This window comes from Sceloporus undulatus, chromosome 1 (genome assembly GCF_019175285.1).
Source record: "Sceloporus undulatus isolate JIND9_A2432 ecotype Alabama chromosome 1, SceUnd_v1.1, whole genome shotgun sequence".
NCBI lineage: Eukaryota > Metazoa > Chordata > Lepidosauria > Squamata > Phrynosomatidae > Sceloporus > Sceloporus undulatus.
In genome coordinates this window covers 34,475,441-34,500,039 of record NC_056522.1, presented here as the reverse complement: position 1 = coordinate 34,500,039, position 24,599 = coordinate 34,475,441, and the positions used below count along the sequence as shown (strand labels likewise).

General features: G+C 37.9%; 1 protein-coding gene across 2 annotated transcripts in view; it reads left to right on the top strand.

Moving 5' to 3' along the window:
• KCNH1 (potassium voltage-gated channel subfamily H member 1) overlaps window positions 1–24,599 on the top strand; it is a 358,490-nt gene that overhangs the window by 93,855 nt on the left and 240,036 nt on the right. For both annotated transcript variants that reach the window (XR_006101185.1, XM_042444296.1), the window contains exon 7: window positions 6,171–6,597. Coding sequence is in view for 1 of the 2 variants with exons in the window: in XM_042444296.1 (XP_042300230.1) it covers window positions 6,171–6,597 (427 nt within the window). In the remaining variant the exon portion in view is untranslated. The remainder of the gene's footprint in view (window positions 1–6,170; window positions 6,598–24,599) is intronic.

The window sequence follows — 24,599 nt, the reverse complement described above, 5'->3', positions numbered from 1 at the left end:
CACTAATAAGGGTAGCATATTTCTTATGGTTGTAGGGCATTTGTTTGTCTATCTTCAAATATTCTGCTTTACTGACTCATTGTTTTCCTCCTCTTGTGCTCAATTAACCAGGACCCTGGAGGATTTTATGGTTTGTTTAAGCATCCGACAGAAGCTGCATATGTTTTTTTTTATTAAAAAAAACTGATAAAATGTAATTATGACAAATGCATGAATTAAAAAGGAAAATGAAGCATTTCTCTTTTTTACTGGAGACATATGTTAATATGAAAAATACATATTAAAAAAATGGTAAAATTTTCCACTACGTTAGTTAAGTCTAAACTAAATTGTTGGAAGAAATTATATTTAAGCTTGACTGCACATAAAAACTAATGACCAGGATTGTACAATAATTTGTTTAAAATATTCATTAAAACAGGACACTTTAAATTTAATTTACTTGGGGAAATAAGCATTACTGTTAGAATGTATTCATGTCATATTCTCAAATATGCTGAGTTTTCTCTCTCTTAAAAACAGCTTTAAATAGTAACTACAACCATTTGCTTGAATCTTTAAAGCATTAAGAGTTATCAAGGTTATTCATAAATTCACCTCCATGTAATTCACGTTGGACTCAACTCCAAATGTTTCCTACCATTTCTCCTCCACTGATGTTAATTTTTGTTGTTGTTGTTGTTTGCCTTCAAGTAATTTCTGACTTATGGCAACCCTAAAGGCAACCCTATCATGGGGTTTTCTTGGCAAGATTTGTTCAGAGGAGGTTTGCCATTACCTTCCCCTGAGGCTGAGAGCATGTGACGTGCCCAAGGTCACCCAGTGGGTTTCATGGCTGAGCTGGGATTCAAACCCTGCTGTCCAGAGACATAGCCCAACACTTAAACCACTATACCACACTTGCTCCTAGTTTTTCCTACCCTGCAATAATAATGTAAGTGTTGTGTGGCTGAATTTGAAATACTGTATGTGGTTTTCTTCCAACATTTTTTGAGGCTACAGTGTAACTGTAAACTAACTTAAAATTATATTACACCCAAAAAAGAGGAAAGTTGTTCCTTGTTAAGTTAAACTTGATAAGCAAATTAATTGCCATTATTTTTGAAAGGAAATAATTATACATAACTAGTTATAAATAACAAAAAAGGAAGAAAGAGAGACCTATTCCACAAGATTCAAGAAATCAAGGCAAAGTTCAAACCAAGGACTGGGATGCTCTACAACAATAAAAATAACATAATTCAAGATCAGAAAGGAATAAAAAGATGATGGATGCAATACACAGAAGAGTTATATAAAAGAGACGGCAACATGAAGGATACATGGAATGGAGAGCCATATGAAGATGAACCCCAAATTCTAAAAACTGAGGTGGAAGCTGCAATAAAGAAAATGACAAAAAATAAGTCATCAGGATCAGATGATATTCCAATAAGAGCTGTTGCAATCCACATCGATAGAGTCAACTCTAGTGCTAACCAACAATGCTGAGGATTCCATGGACAGCCAAAAGGATAAACAAATGGGTCCTAGAGCAGATCAAGCCAGAAATATCCCTAGAAGCCAAGATGACAGGACTTAGACTGTCATACTTTGGACACATCATGAGAAGGAATGAATCGTTGGAAAACACAACAATGTTAGGAAAGGCAGAAGGAAGTAGAAAGAGAGGAAGAAGGCCACATGCTAGATGAATGGACTTTATTAAAGAGACCATGAATATGAGTTTGCATGATCTGTGCAGAGCAGTAGAGGACAGGAGGGCCTGCAGATATCTCATCCATAAGGGTCGCCATGGGATGAGATCAATGCGAAGGCAGTTAACTGCAAAGTTATACAAAGCCAATTACTTTCAAGCTCTGCTTATATGTGATTGTGCAAGCTGGTGAAAACTAAATTAATTATATCATTGTTGTTATGATAATGTGGCACATGTATTTACTTTCATTGTGCACGTATGTATGTTAATGGCATGACCATAAGACAGGAACTTTCTATTGAATCAAAGAAAGCAGCCAAGCCCTGTTACTTGAGAACAGTTAATGCTGGTCAGAAACTAGCAAGGTAACAATCCTCTCTGTATTTTTGTCTGAATTTTATCCAGTTCTGTCAAATCTGTTACATTTTCTAAACATTCTAAATTATTTGGTATTTTCTTAACTTTCCAATATCTTGCATGCACAATTCTTGCTGCAGTTACCATGTAGCTTATTAAATCTCTTTAATTTTCTCTCTTTTATCCTTTAAATGTATCATGTTTAATAAAATAATAAATAAAAGCTTTATTTATATACCGCCCTTCTACAAAATCAGGGCGGTGCACAACATTCCACAATACAATACAATAATGCACACAACAAATTATACATTCAATTAAAAAAACAATAAAACAACTCCAGCCATCTTGCCGTTGCTGATGAAAAGAAGAGGGTGGGGTTATTCGGGGCTCACATCAGGGGTATGCCTGCTTGAATAAGAAAGTCTTCAGCCCCTTTTTAAACTGAGCCAGGGAGGTGGTCGAGCGGAGCTCAATGGGCAGAGAGTTCCAGAGGTTGGGGGCCGAGGTGGAGAAGGCCCTCCTAGAAGTAGAAACTAATCTGGTCCCTGGAACCCTTAGCAATTGCTGCCCAGATGTTCTGAGTGTGCGGGGCGGATTGTATGGAGAGAGGCGGTCCTCAAGGTACCCTGGGCCCAAGCCATTTAGGGCTTTATAGGTAATAACCAACACCTTGTATTGCGCCCGGAAGCGAATAGGCAGCCAGTGCAAATCCTTAAGCACTGGTGTTATATGACTAGCCCTGGGTGTGCCAGTGACCAGTCGGGCTGCCATATTCTGCACTAGTTGTAGCTTCCGGGTATGGTACAAGGGTTGCCCCATGTAGAGCGCGTTGCAGAAGTCCAAACGAGAGGTTACCAGAGCATGTACCACTGTTTCAAGGTCCCTCTGGCCCAGGTAGGGACGCAGCTGGCGGATCAGCCGAAGCTGATAACAGGTGCTCCTGACCGTCGCATCCACCTGAGATGTAAGGTGGAGCGACGAGTCAAGGAGCACCCCCAGACTGCATACTGAGTCCTTCACAGGAAGCGTGATCCCATTCAGGACGGGTGGAATTACCGCCATAGGAATAGCTCTGGTCTCTGGCCTGACTTAAATCCCAGAATCTTATACATCCAATTACTACTTTTAAGCTAATATATTTTTGCTTTTTGCCACTTCCACCACATGTGATAAAATGATCCAATTTGCTTATCATATTTCCAATAAATAAATTAACTAATTATATAAAGGGATATTTAGAGGAGATTCTTTTAGAAAGATGGAAGCCTTTTATATTTGATGTACAGAAACCAAGGGGTGATATTACTATTAAGTGTTTTTATATTTAAAGAGCTAAAGTTTTCAGATGTAGGAAAAAAGTGGATACACATTGTAAGATAGCTAAGTAATGAAAAATAAACAAGGATAAAATAAGGCAGGAAGGAGAATATAGACTACATGCTTCAGGGGTGGTTAGAAGAAAGAGGACAGTCTCATTTTAATGGAGGGTTTAGGCAGACAGGGGATATAGTATATGTCATAAGGATTTATGCCTTTTTTGTGGGTATGGGTGTGTGTTTGTTTTTTCTTGTTGTTATTTGCTTGCTTGCTTGCTTCTCTTGAGGATCTTAAATCTCGGGATGGTTCATATTGGGATATAATAGTCTTTCAGATAATGATCTTTCACAAACTGTGTAAGGCTTTGTAGATTATAACCAACCCTTTGAATTGTGACTGGAAACAAATAAGTAGCCAATGAAGCTGCTTCAACAGGGGAGTTACATATTCTTTGTCACCAGTCCCAATCATCTGTCTTGCTGCAATATTTTGGACAGGCTGCAGTTTCTAAACAGTTTCCAAATGCATTTACTGTACTGACTCTTTTGAACATAGTGGACTATATGATGTTTCCATATACTTTTCAAAGGCAGCTAAATGTATCGTTTGCAACTTTTTGGAATGCAAGGAAGCTGCATTTGAATCACAGTGTGTGGTCTATCTTATACAGCAGAAAAGATACCAAAAGATAAGTTTTATCCATGCAGTTCAGGAACATTTTGAATTGCAAATGACCCTCCCTCTCAGTGTGTTCATGCACAAGAATTCCTCATCACTCACTGGAGACTCAGTTTTCCCCATCATTCTACTCCTTTTCATTCTACTCCTTCTGTATCGTGCTGTTCCTCATGGAGCAATATGTCTTTGGGATGACACTATACAAGAATGGCAGTTTATTGGTGAATCTGCGTGCTAGTAACTGCTGAATTTAAGTCTTGGGTGGAGAACCTTTTTCAAACTAGGGTCTGAATTTCCATTGAAGAAGGCCCTTCTGACTTTCATTCCAGCAGTGGGCAGGGCCAAGTCCAGAACAGATGGGCCCCCCCCCCCCCAAAAAAAGTTGCAGAGTCAAATATAATAGTTATCAATTTAGACATTGTCCCATTTAGCATACAAAGCATAGCTCAGCTCTGTGGAACACATTTCAGGAATAAATAATTATACAGTAAAGCCCTCTTGTCTCTGATCACTGATCAAAGCCAATAAAAGGAGTTGCTTGCCAGTTGGGTGAAGACCTTCTGACCAATAAGTGAGATATGTTCTATTGCAAAGGTAAACCATTATTATTATTATTATTATTATTATTATTATTATTATGCCCTGCCTTTCTCCTGATATAGGAATTCAAGGCAGCTAACAACAGATGTAAAACAAAGCAAATTAATAGCAATACAAAAGCATTAAAATGTATGACATGTAAAAACAAATTAAAAAATTAAGTACATTACACATTAAAAAGCTTTTAATATTGAGAGCTTAACTTTTGATGCAAAACTCTGCAGGGGATTGTGCTTAAGTGTCTGCTGACATCAGGATATTGATCATATAGTTAGTATATGGATGTGTGTGTGTGTGTGTTAACAATTGATTCAATCTTTTAATCTGAGTAAGACTGCTGTTTCCTAATTTGGAATAAGGTTGGGAAAAACATAGGAACAATCTACCAGAGGCAGTAGGTGGTTCCCATGTCATTGGGGTGTTGAATCCATTGTGCATTTTAGAATTCAGGTTAAAATTCAGAGTGGATCTGCCATCCCACTGACAGGGAAGCCACCAGCTGCCACCACAATGTGTGCACAGTGTTTGTACAGATCATACTCTTTTAAACAAAGATTTCTGGGAATTTATTATGTATGACATTGATTTTAAGCATACATGTATGAGCTGTATTTATTTGGAAACAACATTAATTCCAGGAAATAATGAAGCTACTATATTTATTTTTATAACATACATATACAGTATTGGCCAAAATACAACTACAGGGTTACAAAAATGGAGGGTATTTAATAATGATTGTTGTTATGTGCTTTCAAGTCATTTCTGATTTATGGCAATCCCAAGGCAGTCGTGGAGCTTTCTTGGTAGATCCCTTGTCCAGCCAGGAATCACTGTTCAGAGGGTGTTTACAGTTGCCTTCTTCTGAGAGTGAGAGTGTGTTACTTTCCCAAAGTCACCAAGTTGTTTTTCATGGCTGAGCAGGGATTTGAACCATGGTCACCCAATGTCTAACAGTCAAACCACTATACCACATTGGCCTCAGAAAATAAATAAAATTTAATTAATGGTTTAGAAATAAAGGAAAAGAAAGGTATATTTTTCCATGTCAAATAAGTTTCTTAAGGTACTTAAATAACAAAAATGTCACAGAAAGTTCCTGGAAACCTACTAAAGTGTGGCCAGCTCATGCAGTGTCTTCAACTTAGAATACTATTGGGACTGCATGTATGTGTATAACAGTCTAAGTAACTTCCCCACGATCTGCTTGATACTTTTGTTCCAGTCCAGTAAACATTTTAATTCATAAAATCCTATTGGAATCAATGAGACAATTTTATAACCTGTTATGTTATCAGCTTCAATAGGACTTGAAACACAATTGCTTTCTCCCAAGTGGTCACAAATCTTTCTGTTCATCCAAAGAATGGAACAAAGTGGCTTGAAATAAATGAAACATTTTATTTGCATAGGAGTTAATTTTGGACATATAATGGGGCACAGGTTATTCTTGACAGACAATTTAAAATCATTTAATGACAAGTACTAATGGATTATTTTTGTTTTGTTCTTCTAGGGCATCAGTAGTCTGTTCAGCTCCCTTAAAGTAGTCAGGCTGCTTCGTCTGGGTCGTGTGGCTCGGAAACTGGACCATTATATTGAGTATGGAGCTGCTGTATTAGTTCTGTTGGTGTGCGTCTTTGGCCTTGCAGCCCACTGGTTGGCCTGCATTTGGTACAGTATCGGGGATTATGAAGTTATCAATGAGGATAAAAACACAATAAGAAATGAAAGTTGGCTCTACCAGTTAGGTGAGTCTATAGGATCGCCTTATCAATTGAACATGACAACTGGAAAATGGGAAGGAGGACCAAGCAAAGATTCTGTTTATATTTCTTCATTATACTTTACAATGACAAGTCTCACGAGTGTTGGATTTGGGAACATTGCACCAACCACAGATGGAGAGAAGATCTTTGCTGTTGCTATGATGATGATTGGCTGTAAGTATCAGAGGATTCATTTATGATATTCACTCTTTCGGTCTGCATGCTTTTCTGTAAACTGTTATGATTTTATTTGGTTGCATTTAGAGTTACCTGGAGTAGGGTTCCACTTAGTGCATGCTCGCTTAGATGGCAAGGAAGGGGGAATGTTTTTCACAATTTTATATCTTCCCCAAATCTGCTTCATAGCACTGGGGGCACTGTCTGGAACAGGATGAAAAATGGAATCAAGGACTGTAAGGGGAAGATAAATGAGCAATAATTGCTTTCCCCAATTCATCCAGCAGAAGCCTCCACTGAATCTGAGTCATTTCCTTGAACAGAAGGAGCTATTTCCTCTTGTGGAAGAGTGTGCTTGGATCCAACTCATTATGTGCATGAAATATTCTTTGTGGTTCTTTTGCCATTAGGGATAATTGAAGCTGGATTGAGATCTAGTGTGTTCTTTCACACTGCAAAATAGGAGTTGAATCTCTCACTTCACTTTTGGGCAGAATTGAAACAAATGTGTCTTTTACTAATTTAGAATGACTTAAAACAACGGGCTATGCCCATTTCTTTGTCAGCACAAATGACCTCTTACAGAACAGATTACTAAATTCTTTGTAAATTTTGTTCATCCACATTAGGTGATAATGTGTGTTGTTTATGTTACATTAGTTTTGCATGTAACATACCATCTTGTGTCTGGTTAAGGCCAGTTTGATATTATTGGTGTTGTGCGCCTGCAAGACATATTTGACTTAAGGTGACCCTAAACCTATCATGGGGTTTTCTTGGCAGGGTTCTTTAGTGGGGGTTGACCATTGCCATCTTCTGAGGCTGAGAGAGTGTAACTTGCCCATGATCAGCCAGTGAGGTTTTATGCTCAGAGTCATAGTTCAATGCCTCAGTTGACTACACCACGATGAATTCTATAAGCATTCAGCAAAATGGTGGCAGGGAAGACTGGAACAGTGGTAGGTTGACTCTGAATTTTTCCATAATGAATTCTCCCAGACATACACTCGCAGTGCCTCTGTGGATGTACTGCGTGTATTCCATACGTGTCTATGGAATGACATGAACTTATCCTTGGTGAGGTAATGAAGGTCTTTTGAAATAGAGATGAAGGGAAGATATGAGATTTAATCATGGAAATGATTACATATATTCAGTTTTTTTCTAATATTCATAAAACAGGTAGTTCTTGGTTTCATTTCTGTTAGTTTGAGCATTTCTTTAGATTCGGCAACAGTGTGAGTAAAAGGTAGAATTACTGATTGGTTTCTGGTTTACTTTCAGTGGATTGGCAATATTTTTTTGCACTTAACAAAAGCACCATTAAAATTCTCCCAGACATAAATGATACTGTTAAAACTAAGGAAACCTCCGAAGAGAAGGTATCCAGAACATTTTTGTGTGAAGTATTGGGAACTCCTTTGGTGGCAAGTGGCTTGCATGTCGGAGGTTCAGCGATGCCACAGTGAGAATTGTGTGTGTGTGTTGTGTGTGCCTTCAAATTTTTCCAATTTATGGTGGTTTTCTTGGCAAGATTTGCTCAGAAGAGGTTTGCTGTTGCCTTCCCTTGAGACTGAGAGCATATGATTTGCCCAGAGTCCAGTAGGTTTCATGGCTGAGCTGGGAATCAATCCCTGTTCTTCCGAGTCATAGTCCAATACTCAAACCACTACGCCATGCAGGCTTCATTCTGAGAATTAGTCCACACTGTATAGAAGCTGTCCAAAGCACACAATCCTGTCTCCAAAATTGGTTCAGCACCTTGGATAGCTCCTTTAACATCTTAAATAAAACCTGCACTGCACCCTCGTTATGGAAACCACCAGCTGCTGCTGGATTGAGCTTTGTTCAGTTCTGGTACTCAGAAGAAATTCCTGAACTCAGATTCATTTCTCTTCTTGTTGTTATGTGCCTTCAAGTCAACTCCAAACATATGACAATGCTATCATAGGATTTTCTTGGCAAGAATTGTTCATGGGGGCTATGTTACTTACTATTGCCTTCCTCTAAGGCTGTGAGAGTTTCCTTGGCTGAAGGGGGTTAGAATTCTGGCCTCAAACCACTGCATCATATGGACGCTTCTTCTTTAATTCTTTTTCTTTTTCTTCCTGTTATAATTTAATATTAAAAATATATATCTTTTGGACCTGGCTAGTGGATCTCAGCAGCCTAATGAAAAACAATGTAGTTCCAGGAAGCCTGATATCTAGCCCACTCTTTTCCTACAAAATTACAGTTTATCTGATACCCACAAAATAATCGCTCTGTGCAAACATTTAGTATATATTATCATTACCTTATATGAAAGATAGTGGGGGAACCAATTATAAATGGAAAAGTAATAGGTTGCATTCTTCATTTATGGACAGCAATTTTTATGTGTTTTAAAAATATCATTTAAACTCCAATAGCCAAGCATCCCTGTTAAAACAAATGGTGGCAGCCACAGTGCTATTGTGTGAAAAACTGGTTTCTACAGCACTCCCCTGAGAATATATAATAGGCTGTTCAACAAACAGTGAGGTATAAAATAACCCGGCACACATCTGTTTCGATTAAAAATGTTTGTTTTAATATGTAATCATCATGACCTTTTGCATCTATGTTTGTAGTGTTCTGCGGCTGGCAACCCTTTACTGTATAAAATCTAGTATTTTAACTGGAATAGTCAAGAGAAACAGAATGAGCTCTAAATATTTTACTAAAGTCATGAAGATGAGAAATTCATGTTATACCAGGATGGCTAGATTTACTTCTTTCAGACTAGAGATGGAGATTTGAAGGGTGCTGAAATGCATAATAAATATAATGGAAAATAAAAGGCTGTAATGCCACATAAGATATTCTTAGTGGAATCAAGGCAGACCAGGAAAAAGGCTTCTTTTTTGCATGTGTCTGAGAAATACTAAACTGTAGAATTGAAAACCATACTGTGTAGAATGGAATCACGGTATAAAAAATGTTAAGGGGAAAGGCTCAGTTGCATATACTCAGAACCTTGTGACAACTCTAGCTTGAACACAAGCTTTCTTTATTTAGGAAGGAAAGCAGTAGTGTAAATGCTATGGTATAACAAATGATTTCCAGAATTTCTCACACTTGCTGCAAATACAGCTATGATTTTCTGATTTGAATCATGAAGCTCATGACTCACTAAGACAGAAGAATATTTGGAGCATTCATGGATAATACCAGACCACTTCTTGAAAGAGATTATATTTAGAATTAATGTGATGCTTAAGATGTTTTGATAGCACAAATGAATCCGCATTGGAGCCCATTTGAGGAGAAAGGCAGGTTATAAATGCAAGAAAGAAAGAATGCTAGCTAGTTGGAAGTTTCTGAAATATAAAAAGGAAAAGATGTTTATAGTTTTTTGTGAGTTTTTTGGGCAATGAGCCCATGTTCTAAAGATGTTTATTTGATGCTTCCTTCTTCTCAGGTCTTATCCAGGTAGATGCAAAACATTGTTGAAGGTCTTGAGTGCCTAAACTTGTATAGATTTCTACTGTGTGGATTTCCCCACACAGAACAAACTAGTATAAGATGCAGATCTACTCAGATGAAATCTATTATCCTCATGCTAAACACTGATTTCTTGGTTTGGTTGTTCAAAGGAATATCACCTTGTTTTCCCCCATAAAATTATGCCAGAATAATAATCTGTTTATATATATCTTATTTACATACCAATTATACACAAAAATAAAGTCTGCTGCCAAAATATTTTTAGTGACCTATTGTTGCCAAAATCCTTTTAGGATGTGTTTTGCATGTGCAGTCCTTTCATGATCATTGTGCAAAGAGTTAGTCAGTAGTTCCTTGTGCAATGTTTCTCAACTGCTGCCCTGCAAGCCTTCTGCGAAAGGGCAAATGTGGGCTCCCTCCCTCAAACATTTAGTGGCCAGGGAGAAGGGTGATTTAGTGCCTGTGGGAAGGTGTGTGGTGCCTTGGATCCCAAAGAAGCCACCCACTTTGATATTCAGTGTACTCATTGGACTTTTGGGAAGGGGGCAACTGCTATTTGCTCACTGTGCCAGAAGAGCAGGTGAGTGGTTCCTGGGCATGTCATACCTTCTCATAGCATTAAATGGCTGAGGGAGAGTATGCTTGCCTTTACAAGTAGACTGGGAGCCCAAGGGCTGGCTGGAACTGGATATTCCCAATTAGACCACTGCAATACACTATATATGGGCCTGCCATTGAACATGTCTTAGAAACTGAAGCTAGTGCAAGATACAGCAGCTAGACTGCTAACTGGAATTCCAGTCAAATACTACATAACATCAGTGGCACTGGCTGCCAATACATTTCTGTTCTGAATTCAAGATTCTGGCAATACCATTTAAAGCCCTAAACAGCTTGGGACCTCAGTACTTGAGGGAACTCCTCTCTCTGAATATGCCTCCTGAGAATTGAGAGCTGTTGGAAGGGACCTCCTCTGTGCCCCATCAGTAGGGGAAATAAATTGTGGGAGGACATGGAAGAGGGCCCTTTCTGTGGTGGCACCCTGATTGTGGAAGTCTCTCCGCCTGGAGTCCTGATTGGTGCCAAACTTGGAATCATTTTTGTGCCTAGCTAAAATCTGGCTTTTTTTTTAAAAAAAAAAAAATAAAAGCCTTTGGACCTCTTAAACCTTTTGTAATTATCATAGAATCATATTGTTGGAAGAGACCAGAAGGGCCCCCCAGTCCAACCTCCTGCCATGCAGAAGCTCACAATCAAAACACCCAGCCTCTGTTTAAAGATCTCCAAGGAAGGAGACTCCACTACACTCTGAGGGAGTGTGTTTCACTGTCGAACAGCCCTTACTGTCAGTTCCTCCTAATGTTTAGGTAGAATCTCTTTTCCTGTAACTTGAATCCATTGTTCCATGACCTATTCCCTGGAGCAACAGAGAATTTTTTAAATTGATTTTATTGTTAGCTACCCTGAGATCTTTAGATAAAGAGCAGGATATAAATATTTTAATTAATAAAATAAAATAAATTCCACTCCACGCCATGCAATGTAGGTTAACATAATGAATTTTATCATCACTGATCAATGCAAAATGTTCCACATGATAGATTTCATGTGTTCCACATGACAGATAAATGTTCTACATGTTAGATACCATATGAAAAATGTTCCATATGATAGATACCATATGATAGAGAAAATAGGAAATCAGTACTTTTCGTGACATTGGTACAGGACACCAATCCCACATATCCTGTGTTTTCAAAGATTTAGAATAAATCAGCTTGTTATTCTGTGTAATGCTGAAAAGATTGCTGCTTACTTTCAAGCTGTGACTTTTGAACATTTATCACACTGTGAACCTTTGGAGGTCACACTGTGATAAAGAGATTCATGAACCATTTTCCCTGGTACGGTTCTAAGACACATCTTAAATACGTTCCTTTAGTTGACCATGGAAAATGAATGGGAAGGAGGACTTTGTGAGTCACAAAGCCATGAGCATACGGCATTGGTATCATTAGATACATATTCATGGACAGAAGAAAATGGAATCTATGTAGTTCCGTAGCTAGCCTCTATATTCTGGATTTGTTGGGGTGCAGGTTATATTTGTTACCTGTCCCTGAGATTTTTAACGAACCATGACACAGACCTGACCAAGCTGATAATTGTAATCTGACTTGGAGGTCTTTAAAGAGGTTAGTGCTGAGGTTATATTGGACACAATGCATGCCATTTCTTTCAACTTTTACTGTTAAGTGCTACTAGGACATTTGATTTGCCATTTTACTCATAGATTACAGCACAGGGCATACCAATGGTATGTGGTAATTGTACAGTCCTTTTCTGATGTTAATTTCTTACATTGCTTTATTGAAGGGATAGGCATACCCAGTGAATCTTATTTACTGACACTGATTGAGTGGAATTTTCTGAAACAAAGGTGAATAGATTGAGGCTTTCTTTTGTTTGCTTTGCTTTTCAGGGTGAATTTTCCTGATGTATTCTAGCTTGCATGTATACCATTTGAAATAGAAGCAATAAATTATGCTGCAATCCTATGTGTGTGTACCTGGAAATAAGTCCCATTTTGATATAGATGAATATGTTTATGATTCTGTTGTTATTCAGTATGATTATAGTTAGCATATTGATTGACACATTAATTTCCAAAATACTCACTGTCTCCTCCCAAAATATGTTATGTAAATTAAGTAAAAGGAGAACCTTATGTAAAGAATTGTAGTTGGTGGTTATGATGATGATAATATAAATGATAATAATAACAATATTTTAGATGATGCACCCCTGTGGCTTGAGACTGAGGAAATAAGACTCCATGTCTTCAAAAACAGTGTTCATACAACATGAACTCATACCCTTCAACTGTTCTGATTTTGTGGGGACAATCAAAATTACTCCTGTGTCATCCTACATTTCCCTCTTCCTCCAGTATCTTTTTTCTCCTCCTAATTTTTCCATTTTGTCCTTGGCTTTCTTCAATTCCTGCAAACACTAAAAAACCAAAAGTAGACTCTCCACTTTCTGACCTCATTAAATAATAAAATAATATTTATTTTTAGCCCGCCTGTTCCTTTCAGATTGAGGTGGGTTCCAAAAAGTATTCAAATAACAATTACATAGTACAAAAACCATAAAATCACAATGTTAACTAATGTTAACATTAGTATAATAATCTCACTGTTCTAGAGAGAGGCAGTAAGAAATGATTGTGAGGAAACAGAAGCAATTGTAATACAGGCAATTATTATTCCTTTAGCTTTTTAGACCAGTGCTTCGTAAGCTTGTCTGATGCAGGAGACCAGCAATTGTGTTTTTTTTCCTGATGCACCAGAGACAGGTACCATATTTGTGCTCATTAGCTTCAGTTGTTTCTTTCTTTCCTGTAAACTCATCAGGGACTGGACACTGATGTCTCAGGGACCAGCACTGGTCCATGGACCACCCCTTTGAATAACACTGTTCTAGAGAGAGAATGTAATTCAGCCTCTTAGCCATGAGACATTTCTACATTGTACCGTTCCAGGCAGGGCTGGACTAAGCCATTCTGTTGCCTGAAGCAAAGGACAAAATAACGTCCCTTTCCCACTTCACATATAAAATCAGGAAATCGAATCTTCCTTCAGAATTGGGACATCTTTCACTGAAACTGTAAGGCAGCAGGATAGATAAGAAGGTACAGAAGAGGCTTCACAGTGGGGGGGGGGGGACCAAACCTTTCAGAGCTAATATTTCTGACCAAGAGGATTTCTGTCTATGTGGAGACTGAGAGAGGGAGAGCACAACTTGGTCTCTCATCCAGGGTTGACCTGGCTTAGCTTCCAAAATCAGACAGGGATCTGATGCCTTTGGAGTATTTAATTCTTCTGTAGTAGAGACAAACAAACACAAGCAAGAGCTGTTTCACTTGTGTGACGACAGGGATATTCAGTCCAACACCTAGATTCTGCATAGAATTTAGCAGTGTGTGGATCAGCCAGTAGAGGGCTTTGGAAGGGCGGTATAAAAATAAAAATTTTATTTATTTATTATTTATTAACTAGGACATGGAGGCTGGCCCCTCTTTATTTAACTGATCTTCTCTCTCCCTACATCCCTACTCGCACTCTCCGCTCTGGTAGCCAAAGTCTCCTCTCTCAACCCAGGATCTCCTCTGCCCCGTCCCGAATCCGTCCCTTCTCTCTTGCTGCCCCTCATTGCTGGAACCTTCTTCCTCTGCATGCACGGCTCATCACTTCCCTAACCAGCTTTAAGGCTGAGCTGAAAACCATATTGTTTAGGGAAGCGTTCTCAGGGAATTTGTGATTGTCATCTGGCTGTCTGTCAATATTTGATGTGATGTGATTTGTTTGATATTTGATGTTTTTAATCTTTTTTTTCTTTTCTATATGGTAATTTTATCTATTCCTCTTTTAATTGTTATTATCTTAGAATGTACGCCTTGGGCAGGCTTTTATTTACTCCTATTTTACCAACTTAGTACAGCGCTGTGTATAATTACAGCGCTATAGAAATAAAGTTTAATAATAATAATAATAATAATAATAATAACATGGATTGGTAGAAATGACTATTTTGCAACAGAAAAGTACTGTCTGCCTCTTTGCCATTTTCCAGGTCCAGCCCCACTGATGTGCCCAGAAATTAATCAAACCTTTATTTTAGTTGTAAAGAATTGCATCTATATTAGTGAAGTTTAAAAGGCTAATATGGTTTTCTTTCTGTGTGAGATGTTGTACAGCTTTGTTGGGGCTGCAGAAAAATATGAATTCTTTTGTGGGAAAATATAGCAATTCAGGGAGAAATGGTGTCAGGTATATTGTGAAACAAGGGAAGAAAGATGACTGATTAAAAAAATATTCAGTGGGGTAAACAGTGCCTACCACAAATATACAAAAGGAGTATATTGAGAAAATAGTCTGTAATGTTGTTATCCCTTTCCCCCTTCAATATTTCTCTCTCTCACACACCCACCCAGATAACTATTGTCACAGCTCTAGCAGAGATGTAGCCAGGATTTTAGGAAGGGGGGGTCCAACCATTATAATGGGGCTTGGGTGCGGTGGTGCAGCAGCACACACCATTCTTTTTTCTAATGGAAGGGGGGGGTCCGGACCCCAAGAACCCCCCACCCCTTGGCTATGTCCCTGGCTCTAGAACAATTTTTAGGTAGGCTCTATTCCTTCCCTTCTCTTTTCTTATCCATCAGAATGAATTCAAGTACCTGTCTACATGGGCCATTTGCATTCCCCCCCCCCCCCCCCCGCCATTGCCCTGTCCACATTGTTTTCATGTGAAAAGGACAGCAAATCAGGGCCATCCTTTCTTTACAGTGAATTAAAAAACACTACCATTTGCTCCAGATCTTCCCAGAAAATCTGGAGCATTCTGGAGGGATGTTGAGCAGTTGTCTACACATACATTTTGCTGTGCCTCTTCAGCACTGCTTCTGAGGTCAAAACAAGGAGCCCAGCCATGTGATTGGTACTGTGTACCTTATTTTAGATCCCAGAGGGAGTGCCAGTGGCACCAGGCAGTACAGAACAAACATGTGTGCAGACAACTGCCCAGCGTCTTTGTGGAGTGCCCACGTAATGGGAGTATTCAGGGTAGCTTTGGGCCAGAATATTTCAGGTTACTCCTGAAATATTCTGGCCAGTGTAAACTTGTCCACAATCTTCCCTATTTTCTCCATTTACAACTTTGGGTTTGAAGGTGTGAATAGAGCCTGCACTTGTGCCTTGTAAAACGCTGAGATTTTGATCATGCACAAAGGATGTGTAAGTCCTAATCTGTTATTATTATTGTTGTTGTTGTGTGCCTTCAAATCATTTCCAATTTATGGCAATTCTAAAGCGATCCTATCATGGGGATTTCTCAGCAAGATTTGTTTAGAGGAGGTTTTCCATTGCCTTCTCCTGAGGCTGAGAGCATGTGACTTGCCCAAGTATCTATCAGGGGAAAATATTCTAAATTGTTGTTTGGGAACCTCTCACTTTCGATTCACAGCCTTTAAAAATTTTTTTTAATAATATTTCATAAACAAATGTCTTCTTACATTCTATTACATATTATCACATTTTAACACATTATTTTATATACCCCTCAGTGCTCCCCTTCCCGGAGCCATTTCCATCCTTATATTCCATCCAAAATTTCAGTTCTTCTTCTGGAGGTAATCTTCCATCTTCTTTTTCAGTACTTTCTCGACAAATTCTTTCCAAATCCCCTCAAAGTCATTTCTTTTCCATAGTACTTTTTTTTACTTTCAATTTACATGTCAACTTATCATTAATAGCTAATTTCCAAACCTCTTTGTATCAATCCTCCACTTCTATATCTATTTTTGTTTTCCAACACCTTGCTATTATTAATCTCGCTGCTGTAAGCAAATTTCTTACCAAATCTTTTTCTTCTTTTTTCCATTTCTCTGAATTATATAACGATAACAAAACAATACTTGGTCTTCTATCTATTTTTATATTCATAACATTTTCTATTTCTAATAACACTTTTTCCCCAAAAATTTTGTACATATTTACATTGCCACCACATATGCATATATGACCCTACTTCTTGGCAGCCTCTCCAACAATTTTTTGAATTATTCTTATTAATATTGTGTAATCTCACTGGAGTCAGGTACCATTTCCAAATCAATTTATAATAATTTTCTTTCATCCGAACCGATAAATTTTTCAGGTGTCTTTGTTCCCAAATTCTATCCCATTCCTAGTCATTTATTTTACATCCTAATTCTTCTTCCCATAATCCCTTTAAAGTATTTCCTTTTATTTTTCCTCCTTTATTCTCCATCAACATTTTATAAATTTTACTAGTAGTTCCTTTTATATTCTCATTTTCTTCCATTTCTCTTCCTTTCTGAACTATTTGTTCAAATTGTGTATACTTTTTCTTTTCTACATTCCTTTTCCTCCAATTTTTCATCCATTGTTCTATTTGCATATAGTGAAACCATGAAATTTTTATTCCCATAAGTTTTTCTTTTACATTTCCTTTCTCTATTCTTACATCTATCCAATCTTCTATTCTGTCTTTCCTTTCTTTTAACTCCTTATCTAACAATCCTCTCAAATTCTTTGGGAATTTCTTTTCCATTATTATTGGCGTTATTATTGAATTTTCATTTATTAATTCTTTTTTATATTTATACCATATTTCTATTATGTTTTTCGTAAGTGGGTTTCCAATAATTTTTATTTCTTTCTTAATAAAATTCTTTAAAAAGATATTCCATATTTTCATATCTACTTCCTCTGTATCTACTTCCAACCATTCTAAATCTATCCCACCCAACATGCCTTCTATCACATATCTCAATTGATTAGCCTCATAATATCCTCTTATATTGGGAAGGCCTAACCCTCCCTCTCTTTGTATTTTATACCAAAATTCTTTATTTAATCTTGTTCTTTTCCTTCCATTACAAAATATATTTATTAGTTGTTGCCATTTATTCAGTTCGGTTTCCGACACTTTTAATGTTATCATTCTAAATTTAATTTTGGTAATATTTTCATCTTAATTAATGCAATTCTTCCAAACCAGGATAATTGGGTTTTTTTTAAGTATTCTGCCAATTTTTTCTCCACTTCTTTCCTTAGTACTACCAAATTTTTATCTTCCATTTCCTTCAAATCTTTCGTTATATTTATTCCTAAATATTTTATATTACTTCTTAATCTTATCTCTAAATTTTTTTGTTTTATAAACTCAAATTCCTCTTTTTTGTATAATTAAATATCATCATTTCTGATTTATTCCAATTAATCTGCAACCCTGTCATTTCTCCTAATATATTTAAATGTTCTTTTATTTTACCCAATCTATCCAATACATTTTTAATAGTTAATAATGTATCATCAGCAAATAAACTAATTTTATGTTTGTTTTTAAGTCCTATTCCTTCTAAACTATTATCATTTCTTATAACGTTCGCTAACAACTCTATAACCATTGCAAATAATATTGGTGATAGTGGTCACCCTTGTCTTGTGCCTCTTGTCACTGTTATTTCATTTATTATTCTGTCATTTACCATTACTTTTACTGAATTATCAAGATATAATTGATTCACAGCTTTTTAGGGGCCTCCATGTTGCTTCTGCTGATGTATAAGATGACTCAAGAGTTGATTGAATGGATAAACCAATACATTTGTAAAGCACAAAAGGCATTGAAGAGTTTTACCCATAAATGAAAAGGAGTATTCCAGGAATGGATGGAATGCAAACCAGCTACAGTAAGCAACAGCCAAAGATGCCATTATCCCATGGAATAGCACTTTATGAGCCTCATGTGATAAACTCCTAGGCTGCTGGTTTTCTGCATATCAGCTTTAGCTGGAATTAAAACAGTTCTTGATAGTCAACATGTCATTTAATATAATAGTATGTTCCAAATAAAAATCCAGTCAAAATAAAATAAAATAAAATAAAATAAAATCTTAGTATTTTTTAAATGTCAGCAGTCCAGATCAGCAAAGCACTTATCTTTTATTGCTACACTTTAATTCAGAGATGAAAAACACAGGTCCCCCTTGCTGGATGTGGGCTGGTAGGGCCTCACAGGGCTCTGTGAGGCAGGAGAAAACTCTGAAAGCCTTTAATAGAAGGCTGCTGCATCTTGCCAATATGAAGAATTCTTAGTGTTGTATTATTTAATGAAAAGGATTATCTCCCAGAATACACTGATGAGTTTTCACTGTATATTTAATGTTAAGAGTGAATGTGATCAGTTGTACCTAATCAGGTGGATTCTTTTTAGTGCATATGAAGGAAATATTTGACACTTCATTAAACGGAGAAATAATTTGAAAGAGGATTTCAATACTATTCTTGTTTGTGTGCAACTAATTTTCCTACTGTGTTGAATTTACTTCTGCAGTGTTTACCCATCATTGGTTTCCTTACAAATTCTGCTGCTGAGGTTAAGCCACCATTAACAGTAATATCTTTGCCTTAGCCTGTAATTAGGAGGTAGCATCTCATGGGGAAGCAGGGGGAAAGTAGCTAGAAACATTGGCAAAGATTAGCTTCTTTTATATTTAAAGCTCATATAATTTTCACTGCATCCTGTTTGAAAAATCTGTAGAAAGCCATGTGATAGATGAATTGTTCTTACACCAAGGCTGAAATGGAAACAATGGCCTCTGTTCCCTTGTTTCACAATGAAGATGCTAAGCAGCTGGCCTAAGGTCCAGAATCATCCAAGTATCTTGCAAAGAAGGCTAAAATAGTTGGAGACTGGAGTCTTTAAATCTTCAAGCCAGAGGAAACTTGAGCCTTCAGTGCCACTGACAGGGGTTGTCTGCATGGGACATGTTCTTCCCTGCTGTTTAGTTCAGATAGTGCAGGGCAGATCCCAGGGCCAGGATTGGGCCCGATCCTGATCAACCAGACATGGATCTGGCCTGATCCCGAGGTAAACAGCTTTTATCCCAGGGCAGTTTGACTCCTCGTTTGCCTCAGAAACTCTGAGCACTCCTTACTTTACTTCGATATCACTGGTACCTACTATCAGTGTGTACTCCTTACCTTGTTGCACTGTCACTGGTACTGATAAGCCCCCCCTCCCCCCAGTCACTGTGTTTCCACATCAGACATGGTGATGGGGGCTTCTCAGTACCAGAGACAGTGTGGCAAGGTAAGGAGTGCACAGTGGCTCCCAGGTAAGCATGAGGACAAGTGTGTAAACACCCACTCATACCTGCAATGATCTGGAAACTAACCTGGGTCAGCACCAGGGCCAGAATAGCTCAGCCCCTCAGTAAAGGGGTATTGCAGGTTTTAATTCAATCCATAAAGGAGTTGTCCAAGGTGCTGACTTGGTTGTGGGTATAAAGTCCATTGGATAGCTTCTTTACAGTTTGGTCAGAAACCTGGAGTGGATTCATCACTGACAAGAAAACCATTAGCTGCTACTGCTTAGAGAGCACAGTTATCTCCCATCCTGCAAAGTGCCAGAATAGCAAGACATTTTGAGATGCCTATGAGGAGGTGGGTGAATTCCAAATGCTTGTTGTATTGATGGCAAAGTCCTTCCTGAGGGCAATGGTTGCTTCAGAAGATTTGATTTTCACTAGAATCATGGGATAGGAGAGAATGCACAAAGATTTTATGAAAGTAAAACCCAGTACCTGGAAAAGTTACTTTTGAAATGCAACTGCCACGAAGCACTCAGTTAGATTGGGGAATGGAGGCTGTTGTCCAAAAAGGAACTTTTAATCATGACATGTCAGGAATTCAAGACACGTCAGGAATATAGATCACTATAAGAAATGTGAAATCATGTACAAATTTGGATGGGCTAAATTAGTTCCTAAAGACATTAGTAAGACACTGTATAATTTTAGTTATCATCAGCATCTGAACTATTTGGACCTCTGAGGAAAAGGCATTTTTGGGTAGAGAAATCCCTCTGCCATGTTCACCCATAGAGTACTACTCCCACTGCTGTGGGTGGAGAAGGGGGTCTCCAGCAAAACTCATCCCTTGGATTGTTGTATATGGGGAGAGGCTGTCTCTCAAATATTGAGGTACTGTTCATTCTTTCTTCTTCAAAGTAGCTTTCTAAGCAAAAATGGTTTTCCTTAATCACCAGGCTCTGAAGAACAACAGGAGTCTGTTCCGTGGTGTTTGAAATGGTTGTAGTTCTCTCTCCACTGTGTAATATTGAAAGTAAAGAAAGTAGAGAACTGTTATTTAGCAGTATAAACATGTATGAGAGTTCGCATTTCCCTAGCTGCAGAGCTTAACATCTGGAATTCAAAAGAGAAAGAGGAGAGGGAGAAAGAAGCATGGATTCAGATCATATGGTTTATTTTACACCCTGCGATGCCTGCCTACAGTTGCGGGGGGGGGGGGGGGGATGCAGAGCCAAACACTGGACACACAAACACAAATACACACTAAGAAATCTATGAGGTTACAACAATGCTGTGATCCTTTTACTTGAATAGCTATCTGCCTTCAGTGAGAATATGTATATTACTCTTTTGTTGGACTTACTGTTGTTCTCTCATAGTGAGCTGTTAATGCCTTTACGTCAGTAGGAGCTGCTGAAGAGCTGAGCAAATGTGAATTTTTTCTTCTACAGCTGTCTTCTCACAAAACCTGTCTTCCTAGCCTTTGCATTCCTGAATGACATTCATACTAGTTCTTTATCCTCTGGCTGTGTGTTCAAATGTTAAAACCAGGAACAATAGTAATTGGGGATGCTGAACTAAATGTCTAAAAAAACTCTTAATACACTTTGTAGATACTAGAGTCAGAAGCTATTTTGCTTCACAATGGCAGAATACAGGAGAGGGACAAAATGAACAGAGTAAGTGCATACTTGGGCTGCATCTGCATTGCTTAAATAATCCAGTTTGATACCATTTTAACTACCATGGCTCAATGCTATGGAATTCTGGGGACTGTAGTTTGTTGCTCTGGTGCTACAACAAACTACAGTCCCCAGAATTCCATAGCATCACCCTGTTTAGCTTGCATGCTGAACATACATAGACTTGAAAGAAGGAGGCATGACAATTGAAGGAAGGAACACCAGCAGTTTAAGACAGGGGTAGGCAACCCTTTTGAGCCGGGGGCCGGGTTGCTGTCCCTCAGACAACTGGGGGGGGGGGGGGGGGCGAAGCCAAAAAATAAATAATTAAATAATTTAAAAAAAATTAAATAAATAAATAAACCAGGACAAATGTAGGACAAAATTTTCAAATGGAGGACACTTTTTTAAAATAAAAAATGGAGGACACACAAAAAATTTGCTGATTTTTTTAAAAAATGTTAAGATAAATGCATGTTTCTGAGGCTTTTATAGACAATTGCCCCACCATGCCCCTCGTGTGAGACGCCAAAGGCCCCGGCGGCAATCGGCGGCAATCGGCGGCAGGACCGGGCTGGGGCCGGTCCCAAGGCCTTGCCGGGCCGCATCCGGCCCGCGGGCCGCAGGTTGCCTACCCCTGGTTTAAGATATGCAGGGGAAATCATATATTACCAGAAAACAGCAAAGGCTTGGAACAACCACTGAAGAAAATCAAGGAAGAAAGTACAAAGGCACATTTACATTAAGAACATTAAGAAAGCATAAATAATGAACACAGATGGTTTCAATACAGTGGTCCCTTGGTATCTGCTGTGGTTTAGTTCCAGGATACCCTGCAGATACCAAAATCCATGGATGCTGAAATCCCATTAAATACAATGCCGTAGTAAAATGGTATGTCTTACATAAAATGAGAAAATAAAGATTTACATTAGAAATTTATATATATATATTTAATATTTTCAAACCATGGATAGTTGAATGAGTGGATACTGAACCCAGAAAGGACCAGCCTTAGTGTTAAAGTAGACGATGAAGATATTGGAATAGTTCAAGATTTTCCATACCTTGGCTCAGTCGTTAATTAGAATGGAGATTGCAGTGAAGAAATCGGATGACTAGGACTTGGAAAGGCAACCATGAAGGGATTAGACAAGATTCTCAAGTGTAAAAATATATAATTGGATATTAAAGTTAGGATTGTACATAACATCAGAAAGGCTATCAACTGGCTTCTGAGAAAGGAGCTTTGATAGGGTGGGGTTTGTTGTACTTTTATATTATTTGTATTCTTTTAAAAATTGTTTTTAATGCATGTTGTATTTTAATGTGATGACTTGTTTAATTGTGCTTTAATGTTATGACATTGTGTTTTTATTGGTTTCAGGTTTTTTTTTAAATCCCTTTGAGAGCCACTTTGAGTGCCTGTTATGGGAGAAAAATGGATATTAATTTAATGAATGAAATAAATATTAATAAGTGCACCCAAAGGAGTATGGTGCCATGCAGGAAGCTGTTTTAGATTGCCTTCATAACTTACCTGAAACCTGTGGTCATTTTTCTCACCTTTTACATGTTATTTTATACTGTACAGTATTTTATATTGCTTTCTAACTATTGTATGCTATGAATTTTTAGATATGTCTGTCTTAACTGTTGTTAGCTGCCTTGACTTCCAAACTGGGAAAAGGTGGGATAGAAAAACAACAACGTCATCATCTTCTTCTTCCTTTGTTATTGTTGTATATCTTCAAGTCATTCTAATTTATGGTGACACTAAGGCCAGGGTTTTCTGGACCGTAAAAACTATGATTTCTGACTGCATGCTCACCTCAGTGGTTAGGAACTGCTCTGCATGGAGAAGGTCCCAGGTTCCATCCTTGGTAACTCCAGTTCAAAGGACCAGGAGTCCATTCACACTACAGAATTATAGTACTATTATTCCACTTTAAGTGTCATGTTTCATTCTGTGGAATCCTGGGATATGTAGTTTGTTGAGACTCTGGAACGCTCTGGCTGAGAATACTAATAGTGATTGGAGAAACTCATATTTTTCTCCTCGTTAAGTGAGAGCTTGAGGAGAACTCTTAAAAAAAATATTCGTTCCACAAATCCCTCTTTCAAAGGGTGATTTCTTCTCTCCCCTTCAGCAGCCAGCGAAATATTTTTCACAGATTTCTCTGAATGACAATAAAAGACAAGGCGAATAATTACGCTAATTACTTTGCATTTCAAACTCAATTACCATCTCAAAAGGAAGTTTGGCAGAGGTTTAAACAACATTCCTATGCTTAAAAACCCTGAAGGCACACACACAAAAGGGAAAAAAAGCCCAGCCTCAACAAGAAATGCTAGAAGGGACCCTCAAGGACCATCCAGTCCAACCCCCTTCTGCTATGAAGGAATACATGGGATCTGCACCTCTCCCATGGTGATGCCAAGGTCTAATAATAATAATAATAATAATAATAATAATAATAATAATAATAATACTTGGCAAGGAAAGTGCAGAATATCCACACACACACACACTTATAGTGTTACTGACAAAAGTGTGAAGCCGTACAGTATTTATATGTGTACATACACATCTCTCTCTGTGTGTGTGTGTGTGTGTGTGTGTGTGTACACACACACAAACTGTGGAGCAGCCGAAAGTGTAATGCTGCATGTAATATGCTTGCACACACATCTTTGTGTGTTTGTATATATATATATATACATACATACACACACACACACACACACACACACATATATACATACACACAGACAAACTGTGTGGAGCTGTGCTGAAAGTGTAATGTTGCATGAATATGCTTACACACATCTTTGTGTGTTTGTGTGTGTGTGTATATATATATATATGCATACATATACATATATATACACACACACACACACACACACATATATATACATACAGACAAACTGTGTGGAGCTGTGCTGAAAGTGTAATGTTGCATGTATATGCTTACACACACATCTTTGTGTGTTTGTGTGTATATATATATATATATATACACACACACACATACATACATACATATACATACACACACACACACACATATATATATATACACACAGACAAACTGTGTGGAGCTGTGCTGAAAGTGTAATGTTGCATGTATATGCTTACACACACATCTTTGTGTGTTTGT